Genomic DNA, 13,775 nt, shown 5'->3' on the forward strand with positions numbered 1-13,775 from the left:
ATGCATGTTATAATAATTTGCTCACGTGTCTATCTTTCCACAATACTGTAAGCTCTAGAGAGCGGTAACACTTTAATTGCTGTTTATATCCTTGGTGCCTAGTGCCTGGGATATGGTAGGCTCAGATGGGAATGTTTCTTAAAAATGCCTAAATGAAAAGGAAAGAAGGAAGGAAGGGAGGGAGGGAGGGAGGGAGGGAAAGAAGATACAAAACCCCCCTATGGGATTGTCGTATTTCCACTGCAATGAGCCGAAATATATACAGGGTTGCCTGGACTGCTCTGAATCTCTTTAATTTTTCCTTTTCCTTCCTTCACTCTCCCCCTCTTAAAAATTCTATTTTTCCTTCAATATACTCATGACTTGTGAGTGTTGTAACCCTTGAAGCAGAGCCCTGCCCATCCCTGTGAAAGGCTCCAAGAACAGCCCCTGGGGATCAGCCCGGGCACCCCGGCCATCGCACTGCTGACATCAGAGCTGGGGTGACGATGAGTCAGAAGGCCCAGCACATACCCCTGACTGAGAGTTCAGAAGAGCAGAGGAGACTAGAGTCACCTTTTTGTCGTATTTGCACTGTCGTAGTCTCTGGATTGTATCTCGTCTCTTGTCATCATCGATCTGGCACAAGAAAAGGCCAATTATTCCAGAAGCTCCATACCTTGTCTCCCCCGCCCCCCCACCTGCCAGTCAAGGCTGAGAGGCCCTGCGGGCGGCCTGTGTCTGTTGTAGTTTGCTCACAGCACTCTGGGCAGGCTCAGAAAAACTGTCAGAATTGACTCGTGTTCCCCATCATTCTCACCTTCCCCCTCCAACGGTATCTTCCTTCCAAGTATCCGCCAGCTTAACCCTGGGTTTTCCTCCCTTCCTCCTGTGGCTTATTTCAGCCAGCGATTTCCTTTGCTTCCTTCTCTCTCAGCTCCCCCATCTACTGGGAACCATCGCCTGTAGCTCCAGACAGGTGCTCTTAGGGGAGCACGCTGTGTGTCTGAGTTGCGAACTCGTGCCTAAATGCCCAAGTAGCAACGCAAGTGGCGACACTGTGCTGGGGCTTCAGGAGCAGCCGCATCAGCTCTGGGCTCAGCCTGGAGTTGCCAGGTCATCTGATTTGTCAAAAGAAGCTCGTAATATGGATTTTCTATGCCATTCCCAGATGTTTGTACTTGGTAATTAATTTTTTAAAAAGTTAAATATGGAACGAAACACAACACACACACACACACGCACCTGCAGGCTAGTATGGCTCTTGGTCTGCCAGTCTAAAGGCAGAAAAAAGATTGGGAACTATTGCATCTTTCCACTTGATTCTCATAAAAACCTGTGTATTGTATTTGTTAAAACTTACCTCATAGGGACATTTTGAAAATGTCAGTGAAATAAGTTATATCCAATTCCAAGCATGATACCCAGCACAATGCAGATTAATAAATGTCACTTGTCTCCCCTTCTCCTGTTTCTCATTTTATACATGAGGTACAAAAGGGTTACAGGATACCACATGTGGCCTAAGAACATACGGAACCCAAGCATGACTTCTTGTCTAGTATTCTTTTCACCCTCTCAGGCCTCGATACGTCATTTAAACCATTTGAACCTCAGTCCCTTCCTTATCTGGGCAATCCTAATTCACAGGGATACCTGAGAATCAACTGAGACAAACTTTGTGACATTTTCTTGCAAGCAAAGGTGTTCTATCCTCAGATGAGTCCTCTGCATCTTTACCACTTTTTTCTGTCTGTTGCTCTCCCCTGGGGCTTTGCTGACTTCTCTCCCTCTGGCTGCCTTGGTTTTCTGACCTTCTCTCTTCTAGCCCGGGATGCTTTCTTCATCATCTCGCCCCTTAGTCTTGCTTCCTTATCCAGAGCTCGAACCACCGCCTGTCTGGTTGTATGGCATTTTCCCCTCTTGCTGACTTTGCCTGACCTCCGTGGGCCTTCTCCCGGGCCCTGCCGGACTCAGAGCAATGGAAGACCTTTCCTTACAGCCAATTCCCAGTCGCCTGGTCCCCAGCCGGGCTGTAACTCAGAGTAACAAGGATTCCCCAGGCTCTGAATCACTTCTAACCTTCCTCCTTCTCGGTTACCGTCCCCAAGACCTATTCCTTAGCCTTTTCCTTAACTGATGAATTAACTCATAAAAATTCTGTCATGCCTGACAAGGGGTAGATGGGGTATACTCCTAGGAATATTTATATTTTAAGAAAACGCGCAGAGACACAATGTTTTAGGCCTAACCCAAAAGAACGAAGTGCAATATTGGGGTTTTGAGGCGGTGGGGTGGCTTGCGAGGAGTGGAGCCGTGGCTGGACATGGGCAGAGGTGAACCACGTGGGAGCCCATCCTCGTGTCACACCAGAGGCAGGGGAGCACTCACTCCTTCTACAGGTCTCCTCTCCCCTTCCCAGGGTACTGCCGGTAAGTCATTCAGGTCAATAAATTCTCTCTTTGAACATCCAATAATCTGACGATTGTTTACATTTTACTGTGAATGACCACAAGATCGATTTCATCCTGACACTTGCCTGAGACAGATTGGTCTTTTTTAATTTTTAAAATATTTATTTATTTGGTTAGTTAGTTGGTTAACTTTTTGGCCACACTGCACAGCATGCGGGATCTTAGTTCCCTGACCAAGGTTCGAACCCGTGCCCCTTGCAGTGGAAGCTGGGAGTCCTAACCACTGGACCGCCGGGCAAGTCCCTGGTCTTTGCCAACAGCACCTTTATTTCTGTGGTTCAGAAGGTAACAGGAGCATCACTTTCGAGCGTGGAGCATTTCTGGAGGATGGGAAGACCCAGTCCTTGCACAGCCGTGAGGGGACCGGAGGCACCAGAGTGCAGTGTGCAGGACTTGGGGTGGAATGCCAGGAGCTGGTGGAGAGGCTCCAAGCACAAACCTGACCCATGAAGCAATTGCTGATTCTAGGCAGGTAGGCACCCCAGGTCACACGATCCTGTTGGCTTGGCCCTGCTCTGAGGGACCCTGCTCACTCCTTCATGTGGAGGTTCTGGGACTCCATCTCCTCTTAGTATGCTTTGGTATAAAACCTCTGATAAGGCTATGGTGTATGGTGAATGTTAGGATCGTGGTCTTCACAGTTACACAGACTGGGTTCAAATTGTGGCCACGCTCCTGAAATTCTAGCCCTGTTGCCTCAAAGTGCTCGGGAACAATGAAACAGGTCAATGCTTCTGGCACATAAGAAGTGCTCAGGAAATGTTAGCTGTTACCATTTGTAGCAATCTGACTTACTAGCTGTGTGTGACCCTGCCCTGCTTCTCAACCCTTTGCCCTTCAATTTCCTCATCAGCAAAATTAGGATGATAAAGTTCATCTCATGAGGCCCTTGTGGGGAGTAGATAAGACCACTTAGGTCCCACATCACCCTCAGTGGATGGGAGGAGTTATCATGGGCTGCTGCTGAGATTTCCTGGCTGAGGGAGAATGTGGGCAAATATCAGCAGAGACCTCTTTTGTCAGCAATGAGCAAGTAAGTCACACGTCCTTAGTATAAGCAGAGTAGCTCCCCAAGGTTTAGAGGAACTCAAATGCTCTACCCATTTCCGTATCCCTTCCATAACAAATTCTCACTCTGTGCATTTCTCTTCTGGGTCAAATGCAAAGAATGAGTAACACACCATATCTCAGCCTCCACTGAAGTGTTCATTGGTTCAAATAGCTGACATTTAGTGCAATGAAGAGCCAAGGGAAAGATAGGAAGCTGAGAGTTAGAAAACATCTAAGTCTTGGATTCTGAAACAAATGATCCTGGCCTGGAACATTTCATACCATGTACCAAAGTCTTGTCAAATCCCTGGCAAGTTGCACCAGCCCTTGCATTCACCAGGTAAGGGACACCTTACCTTTAGGCTAACATGGTTGGTCTCATTGGACTCCAGGGGTAAGATATTTTCAGGAGGAATGTGGGACCACTTTTTCTGACGAAGTGCATATTCTCTCTTATATTTTCTGTGAAAGGAATAGAACCAGCCAATAGGTTTGTATTAGTATTCATGCCATTCGGTTTCTGAACACTAGGAGAAATCTAGAGCTATGATGCCCTCAGGTGGATACGCGGTGAGTACAGCTGGCCCAATGGTGTGACTCCATGTTCTCCAAACTGGTGAGTGCTGGCCTTTTGTGGACCTGTAAGGATTTCTGATGGTCTTCTGTACTCTTTCTTTTTTTTCTTTTTCATTTCACTTTCTCAGATCCTTCACTAAGGCAACCCTTTATTATAATAAAAAATCTGAACTGATGTCACAGAAAGAGTGAGGTGAGAACAGAGGATACATCAGATTCCTAAATAAGCCAGTTCCTCTTCGGCATTTGTGCCTTTTAAAAAATGCATTAAGAAAATAGAAAAGCACAGAGAAAAATGTAACAACATGTAACCCAACATTCAAAATGTCAAGAATTTGTGATTGTTTCCCCCAGATAGTATAGACAAAGCAGCATTCTTGGGTTATAGGAATGCACACTCACAACTTTACAGACATCACCAAATTGTTTCCCAAAGCGGTTGCACCAATTTGCCCTCCCACTGTGAAAATTCCCGTTTCCTCCGTATTCTTAACATTTGGTATTAACTTTTTTTAACCCTTAGGATGTATGTGAAATAGTGCTTGTTGCTTTGCATTTCATTTTCTTGATTATTAGAGAGATTAAATATCTTTTCAAATATTTTCTAGCTATTTTATAGAGTTGCTTATTCACAATTTTGCCCATTTTTTTCTATTGCATTGTCTTTGCCTTATTTATTTACATGAGTTCCTTATAAATTCTGCAAAACAAATCTTTTGTCCTTTGATGCGTTGCAAATGCCTTCTTCTGGTTTATTGCTTTATTGAGCTTTGTTGTATAAAAAGTTTTGATTTTATTATGGCCATGGTTATATTATTTTCTTCTTTGACTTTTCTTTTTTATCTTGACTGAGAAGTATTTTCCTACTTGAGACATAAAGTGATTTTCTATTAATTTCTTCTGAGTTTGCTTTCTCACATTTAGGTCTGTAATCCATTTACAATCCATATGGAATGAACTTTATCTTTGTGTATTATTTCAGGTAGGGCTTTAATTTCATTTTTTTCATGTTGAGAGCCTACTGTTCCAACATCATTTCCCAGCTGACTCACAATGTTCCCATCATATGCCAAGTTCTCACGCTTGCTCGTGCCAGATTCTAGAATCTGTATTCTTTTCCATTGGCCTATTTTTCCCTGAGTTTGTCTTTGCTTGTGCTCATTTGACAAACTCCTACTCACCTTCTCAAGGTCATTGATGATGACTTTCTGAATGTCCCCTAAGCAGAAATGATTATTCTCTTCCTATGCTTCCATCTAACTCTGACTATTCCTCTATTAGATACATATAAAATAGTATATTATTGGCCAAAGATTTTGGTCCTAAGACCTGGTGGCAAGTGGCGTGACTATTAGGGCCTTGAAGGCTCCCGGACTCTCATCTCTGCACTGCAGAAGACTCTTGGGACTCCACAGAGCCAACTGCCATTCATATTGAATTAGAGGATGCTATAAATCATTCACGACTTTTCTTGCATAGCTGTTGGAATGGAAAACTATAGAATAACATCTGTCTTCCATATCTCCTCATGGACACAGTATTGCTCTGGCCATTAGGAAGCCCTATCTCTGCCTTCCCTGCTTAGAGAAAATGGAAAATGCCTGTTTCCACCTGTTACTGTTTCTTACTTTGTGATTCATCCTATCTTAAGCTGACGCCCATTTGGACTTGGTGTCTGAGGGACAATAGCCACATCTGTGGCCCTGCTATTGGCTGCCTTTACTCCCCTCAAATTTTGGTTTCCTCTTACCTTCAACTAAATGGTCACCATACACTGTAAATCATCTCTTATATTTCTTGGTAATACAGAGTCACAGGAGTCAAGTTCTGCCTTCAGACTGAAGAGAACAATCTACCCGCTTTCCTGGAGAAACCTTTAACTGACATGCAACAGACTGGACTCTCATGATGAGAAGGTACAGCGACACACAGACCAAAGCATGTGCTACATAGAGGAAAACTGTTGTCTGGTTTAGTTAGGAAATGGGAGTGATCCTGATACTCTAATGGGATAGAAAGTTTTGTGTGTTTAACACACACAGATTAGGGGGCAGTGTGAGACTCACTCATTCATTTATATATTCAACAAATATTTCTGAGTATACAGACTATGTCTCTGGCACTGCACTAGGCTCTTCATATGTCCAAGCTGAGTAGAACAATCATGGAACTGATGGTCAGAAGGCCTGAATTCTACCTTTGGCCCAACACACTACCTGGTGATGTGATTCCAGACAAACCGTTTGGCTTTCTGGGTCTCTCTTTCCTCAGGCTAAAGCAGGAGGTTTGGAATGGATGATTTCTAAAGCCTCTTCCAGCCTGAAAGTATGTAATATAGAGACTCTTGACATTTCCCACAATATACTAATAAAACAGCAGAAATAGCTATTTCTACCTGTAGAATGCCTGGTATATGGTCACTATACGGACCTTATTTCAACTCCTCACAACAGTTCAGATGAGGATACTGAAGCTGAGTAACATGTTTAAGTTGCTGATAATATGGTGAACACCACACAACTGGTAAAGCCCAGAACTGGGATGTGAGTTCAAACGTCTCTGACTGCAAGCTCTAATCCATCCACTGAGTAATATTCTGCCCTTGACAGAGTCTTTGATGCTGAATGCCTTTGTGATCTTAGCTCTGTCCAGAGACCTTCTTGTGAATGTATACTATCATCGACAGACATCAGACGTCTCCCTCTTGCCCTCTTCCCTCTCTGAAGGAGGTGCACAGCAGGTTAGAGGGGCTGGTAGGTACCTGAGCACCAGGAGGGCGATAAACAGGAGCAGGACCACAGTCCCCGTGAGGGTGAAGACAGCGATCGTCAGGATTGGAGGGTCTGCGGCAGAAAAGACAGCGAAAATCGCACTAGTGAGGCTCTTTGAAAAGAGAATACACACACTTCACAAGATTCTAGTTGGATAATATAATCTGAGGAAGGGGAAAAGGAGAGACCTTTTAAGATGTCTGTCTTTTAGAGATAGACAAATATCATATGATATCACTTACATGTGGAATCTAAAAAAGTGATACAAAGGAACTCATTTACAAAACAGAAACAGACTCACAGACTTAGAGAACAAACTTACGGTTAGCAAAGGAGAAAGGTGGGAGGGAGGGATAAATTAGAAGTTTAAGATTAACATATACACACTACTATATATAAAATAGATAATCAACAAGGGCCTACTGTAGAGCACAGGGAACTCTACTCAATATTCTCTTAATAACCTCTACGGGAAAAGAATCTGAAAAAAGAATGGATATATGTATATGCATAACTGAATCACTTTGCTGTACACCTGAAACTAACACAACATTGTAAATCAACTATATTCCAATATAAAATAAAAATTAAATTAAAAAAAGATATCTGTCTTTTATTAATCTCTTCATTGGTAATACAGATCCTGCATCCTTGGTCTATGAGGAAAACTGTCTGGAATGTGCCCCAAAGTGGCTTAATTTCATCTACCCCTATAGCTTAGACATCTCGTTTCTTATGGGAATCATCAAATGTTACAAGAACATAAAATAGTTTCTGGCACACAAATAATTTTGGTGGGAAGACTATCTGATGTCTTTGAAACCAATATACCTAAGGAGGATTCACAGAGGAAGAAATAAACAACTGGTTTTCAATACGGAGAAACAAATCGGAGGAAAAGTAGGACGGTGTGGAATGAACAGTAAATGACAGTGTCGCCCACTGGTCCTTTCCAAGCTCAACCAGGTCACTGAGGGAAGTCAATGAAGAACATAAGGAATCTGATTTATTAGCACGTAGGTGAAGCTGTGTAGAAGGAGGAATTTGAGAGACTCGCTGAAGGCTCAGTGGACTTCAGGAAAATGTGGATCCAACCCAACGAAGCACTGAAGCAGACTCTGAGTGTGCAGAGGACTAAGCCCAGATTAAGGACAACAACAATAATAAAACTGCACAAGAGGGCTTCCCTGGCGGCGCAGTGGTTAAGAATCCGCCTGCCAACGCAGGGGACACGGGTTCGAGCCCTGGTCCAGGAAGATCCCACATGCCGCGGAGCAACTAAGCCCGTGCGCCACAACTACTGAGCCTGCGCTCTAGAGCCCGAGCTCTGCAACAAGAGAAGCCACTGCAATGAGAAGCCCTCGCACTGCAGAGAAGAGTAGCCCTGGCTTGCTCGCCACAACTAGAGAGAGCCGTGCACAGCAATGAAGACCCAATGCAGCCAAAAATAAATTAAAATAAAAAAAACAAAACTGTACAAGAAGGTCGTTGTTCAAACATGCCTCAACAGATCCCTATTAGAATAGGAAGTTAGAGGGTTCAAGAAGAACAAATGGAATGGATTCCAAGCAACAGAGAGTGTGTAAGAAGCTGGAAGGTAATAGCAATATGGTGAAGGAGACAGGTTTTTTTTTTCTTTATAGCATAAATAAGAGAGACCCAATCAGAAACTCTAGGGAAGAATGTTCAAGGAAGGCGCAATCTAAAAATAAAACAAAGTAAAATAGTTTGAGAATTTGGAAGTTAAAAAATCCATTTGTGTGTGTGTGTCACAAGGGGAGACATTGGTGTTATACAGAAAGAAATGTTATTCTGACATGCTATCTAGTTTTATAAAAATAATAATGAAAATATTTAGTAATTTTCAACTGATAGGTAAATGACAGAGGGCTTCATATGGCTACCAAAAAAATATTATCAGCCCCGACAAATTACAGCAAAATACAGGAGAATTTGGGAGGTGGGATGGAGGTAGAAGAAAGGAAAGAGACACTAACGTCTTCATCTTACAAAGCTGGGAAGCAAGAACTTTTATATATACTTGATAGAACTCGAAGCTTATGCAAAGTTAATTAAAATTACAAGGCACCAATAAATGTATTGACAAAAAGATATAACTATATTGAGAAGAGCTTAGAGAAAAGTAGGGCTAGTGAAAATGAACTATATCTTCATTTATCAATACAAGAAATAAATAGATAACATCTAAAGCTTATAATGCAAGGAATATATGCATATTATTTAAAAATATGAAAAAAAACTAAGCAGAAGGGACTGCAAGACCAGGGATACACAGAGGTGGGACCAGGTACACTCACTTTCCATTAGGAATATTTCTACTCTTGGCTTTTAAAATCATGTGCATGAATTTTTATACAATAAAAATATAATTAATGAAGGTGTCCCTGGAATGATGAGTGGCCGGCTCTTATTCAAGTAGCATCTCAACACCTCACACTGTATTCTCTCTCATGGCACCATAACAAGGACCCTTGAGGGCATGGCCGGGGTTCTGTCTGCTCGTCCTGATACCTTTAGCACGCAGCACCAGACCTGGTACCTGGTCACGTATCAGTAAAAAATTACTGAATAAATAAATAACTGAATGAAAACTTGGCCCTGCTCATCTCACTCTCTGAGAAGAGGCAAAGAAAAATGCCCAAATGTTAATATATGTAAATAAATTCACATAAAAAAAATCTCTTGTGCTATTAAACTTAGCTTACATGTCACATGTATTTCTGAACCATTTTTGTTTTATCACATTATGTCCTTCTAATGAACTAACCATTTTTTTTTTCTGAGGTAGAGGGTTTAGTAAGGTTCATACTGCAGCACCTCTCTATAAGGGATGAATTGGAAGGAGTTATGCTTTGCTAACTTATAACTTTGCCTCTGCTTGTTATTTTGTTTTCTGCTAAGGGGAGAATTTAACAGTGAAAATGTGAGCTCTGGATTTCTATTCTCGTTAGGGCAGAAATAAATTATTCCCTTGGAGGTGGAGCTGCATTGTGGGCATATTTGACTTTGGTGAACTCCGTTTATTACTACAATCACCACTTCCATCCCCATCACCACCACTCTCATACCCCCAACCCCCCCCCCCCAAAACAACAGTGAGTACGAGGAATACAATTTCAACAGTGCAGACGATTCTACTCATCAGTCATTTACTAAAATTACCCAGCCTCCAGACTACAGCATGAGTTGGAGGAAATATCTGCTGAGTCCTTAGCCCCTCTCAATTCTTCCCTAGTGTAAACATCACATTACATGAAATATAATTATGATATTTAAATATACTACATAGAATTTAAATATAGTAAATTTTAATCCAACATACTTGTAAATCACCGCTATCACATTAGTTCTAAGGTTAAGCTTCTGCTGCCCTCTGGTGGCTACTGTGGTTATCACAGCCTATTTAACTAGATAGATGGTGAATGCAGATTGAGTTTTATAACCCCAAGGTCATAGAACATGATTGTTGGAAAGAACTTTGAGATCAGTTAACAAATCTCCTGACTTAACAGAGGAAGATACTCATACTTAGAGAAGTAAATGGACTGAAATTAACACTGTCTAGATTGGTACTGAATAGAAGCATATTCATAGTTATCTCATACTGTCTTTCATTCCTTACTTCTTTCCTTCCTCCCTTCATTTCCTCCCTTCTTTCCTTCCTTCATTTCTTCCTTCTTTCCTTCCTTTCAAGGCACTGTGTTTGAGTAAAGAATGGACCCTACACTTACACGGTGTATGGTGTAAACAAATAAATGAGATATAAGTAATATGCTAGAAGTCCGGTGTAATAAGGGCAAGATCAATAACCACCTGAGATGCTAAGAGAAAGCTTAGGAAAGGTGAAATCCAAGTTACACATTGAGGATGAGTGGTTGTTTACTAGTTCTATGGGGGGGTGGTGATAGATTTTAGTCAGAGGGAGTAGCATCAATAAAGACACAGGGGCATGAAGCTGCAAGACCCTTTCTTTAAGGAAGTAGGAGGAAGTTGAGAGAGTGGGGAAGAGATTTCAGGTAAGATGAGATAGAAGGCTGGAGACGTAGGAAGGTCAGGGACATCTTGTGCTATAATAAGTCATTTGGACGCTGAAGGCAAAGTGGAGCTGCCATTCGAAGGGTTAGCAGCAGTTGGGTAATGCGACTGGATTCGCGCTGTCCCTCTGGTGGCAGTGGTGGCTGGGTTTGAGGTGGGCAGGAGGTGGGGCTGAGCAGGAAGACAGATGGATGTCACTGGCACCCAGGAGACAGCTGAGGAAGGCCTGGGTGAGGAACAGGAACCAAATCTGCCTTGTCCACTGCTGTGTCCCAGGTGCTTAGAACATTGTCTGGCATTAAGTAAATATTTGTCAGATGAATGAAAAGACAGTGATGGTAGAATCTCCAGATGAAACGTTCTGTTACTTAGTTGGCAGTTGTGTACACAGATGAAAGACCAGGCATGACTATCTTATTTGTATACTATTTGAAAGACTGAGTTACTTAATTTGTAAAGTTTGAAACTAAATGTAACAGTTAAAGAATGAAAAGCTCTGGCTAACTGAATTTTCTAGTTAACTGAGGATGAAGTAAAGTTGCCCAGGATGAGGCAACGTCCCTGTTGTATGTAATGTAGATATTTAATATGATTTCGTTTAGGTAAATAATGAGAACTCTCTCAAAAATCATGTTTTGAGAAGTTCATTATTTTAAACAGTACAGACCTTCTGTTTAATAACCAAAATATCTAAAAACTTTTAAAGAAATATATTAAAAATACAAACCCAACTCTGTCACTGAGGGCTATAATTAAGGAAAAAGAAAGATAATTTTAACTCAAAAAATTACAAAAGAAAGAAGCATAGAGTTGCAGAAGCCTGTGAGAAAAGAGATATATTTCAGAAGTCAAGTTTGGCTTGAATCTAGGAAGCTTGAAGATGGTTCTAGAGATAATTAAAAAAAAAAAAAAAAGCTTGCTAAAGAAAACAAATCAACTTTAAAAAGCAATGATGATGGTAAATCATTTGGAAGAATGGGATCCCTACCTACTTCCTACCTCTCTCTTTGCTTCAGTCAACTACCTCATGTCTATTGACTAAAAACACAGGATTCATTTTTAACCACATTTGACTCATGGAACACAAGAACTAGAAACATAGTTACAGCTATAATGTAAACAAGCCCATTTCATCAGAACTGCTCTCTTCAGTCAGATCAACCTTTCAGCCAGAGTTTCTGGCTGTAGAGCAGGGCTAGAAGTATTTCTAGTTTATAATTTTTAATATTGTTAAAAAATGGTAAATTAGTAGAGTCATTATGGAAAATTCAGAAAACTAAGAAATATATAAAAAAGCAAAAAGAAAATCTGGGATACTATTACCCGGAGGCTACGACTATTGACATTTTAGCATATTTTTCTGCAGTCTTATTTCTATACATTGTTTTGCAAAGTTAGACTTTCATTAAATAAAAAAGCTGTATTATTTTACTCATAACTTTTCCAATGTCATTTAAAATTCTTTGTAAATAATTATTTTTAATTGGTTGCATGTTGCCCCATTTATGAATATATTGTAGTTTTCTAAGTCATTTTATTAATAATGTTTCCACCTTTTTTTTTTTCTTTTGCATCTTTGGGCATAAATATTTGTTCAAATATAAACTTTTTTCCTAAAAATTGATTAGTAATATGGAATTACTTACTATTCATTGTGGAAAGCCTTGGCCAAGCCAGCCATGGGCAGAGTGCCCTGAGACCTTGCTGCCCATGAGACACTCAGCTGGCCCTGTCCAGTGACAGTGTTATACAGTTGCATGGCAAGTTGCATGGGTAAAGCCCTAGCCGTGTTAGGGCTTTCATGACATGATAGGACCTCATCTCAGGTAGGAGGGTAACCATCATTATGACCCAAGTATGTGTGTCCTCTGAGGAAACGGGGGAGACTTTAGAGGCCACGCTCACTTACCACCCTCAGCCTAATGACATCGAGTATTCCTTGCTGAAATATATATTCCATGAGTTTCCTTCAGTAAAATGTAAATGGAGTGAGGCTATGTGTCTCTGTGTTCATTTTGCCAATTGCCAAACCTAGTTTTCTATAGGAAAATTTACATCAAGGGGTAGGTAGGACACCCTATTGAAGACACCTTATATTAAAGACAGTTATAGCTAAATTAGAATGGGATATCTTCAGTGTTTTATCAGAACTGTAATATTATTCATTGGACAGAGACGTGAAGTCCATGTTTACAAACCTGGTAAATCTAATACAGACAATAAGCAAAACAAAACAGAAAACACAGGCTAATTTCATAAACCACAGAATTTACTCTCCTTACCAAAAAAACAATTTCAGGAAAAGAAACTTCACGAAGGATATCTTACCCCCGCCTGTAATATCATTAGGAAGTTTGTGGTTCTTCCAGATGAATGTGGGGCTCTTATCCACCGGGTTAGTCTGGTTTTTCCGGGTGTCATAGGTCAAAAGAACCTTGTACTGTGTCGGGGCATGAAAAGAAGAAGGATGAACAGAAAAAGACATTTTAGAATGACTTCTGATGAGACTGACCGTGCTGCCCAGTGACATCTGAATTTCATAGCAACGTTTCTCAGTGAAACAAGGTAAATGTTACCAGCCGGGAGCTAGTTAGCGTCCACTTGGTTCTCACCATGAATGTGGATTTAAGCTCCATGTGGGCCAATTAGTTTTTTGTTTCTTTATGACCATATGCTACACCTGCCCAGCAGAGATTCTTTGGGTCTTTCTAGTTCAAGTCTTTCATTTTACTAATGTTAAAATAGAGGCACAGGGCTTCCCTGGTGGCGCAGTGATTGAGAGTCTGCCTGCCGGTGCGGGGGACACGGGTTCGAGCCCTGGTCTGGGATGATCCCACATGCCGCGGAGCAACTGGGCCCGTGAGCCACA

The 13,775-nt window shown here is 41.4% G+C and overlaps 1 protein-coding gene across 4 annotated transcripts in view; it reads right to left on the reverse strand.

Moving 5' to 3' along the window:
• Positions 1 to 13,775, reverse strand: part of GUCY2C (guanylate cyclase 2C) — a 114,652-nt gene that overhangs the window by 30,925 nt on the left and 69,952 nt on the right. For all 4 annotated transcript variants that reach the window (XM_036864668.1, XM_036864669.1, XM_036864670.1 and 1 more), the window contains exons 12-15: positions 13,235 to 13,346; positions 6,841 to 6,922; positions 3,860 to 3,965; positions 556 to 618 (exon numbers count right to left, since the gene is read on the reverse strand). In XM_036864668.1, the coding sequence (XP_036720563.1) occupies positions 556 to 618; positions 3,860 to 3,965; positions 6,841 to 6,922; positions 13,235 to 13,346 (363 nt within the window). The remainder of the gene's footprint in view (positions 1 to 555; positions 619 to 3,859; positions 3,966 to 6,840; positions 6,923 to 13,234; positions 13,347 to 13,775) is intronic.

This window comes from Balaenoptera musculus, chromosome 10 (assembly GCF_009873245.2).
Source record: "Balaenoptera musculus isolate JJ_BM4_2016_0621 chromosome 10, mBalMus1.pri.v3, whole genome shotgun sequence".
NCBI classification, from domain to species: Eukaryota; Metazoa; Chordata; class Mammalia; order Artiodactyla; family Balaenopteridae; genus Balaenoptera; species Balaenoptera musculus.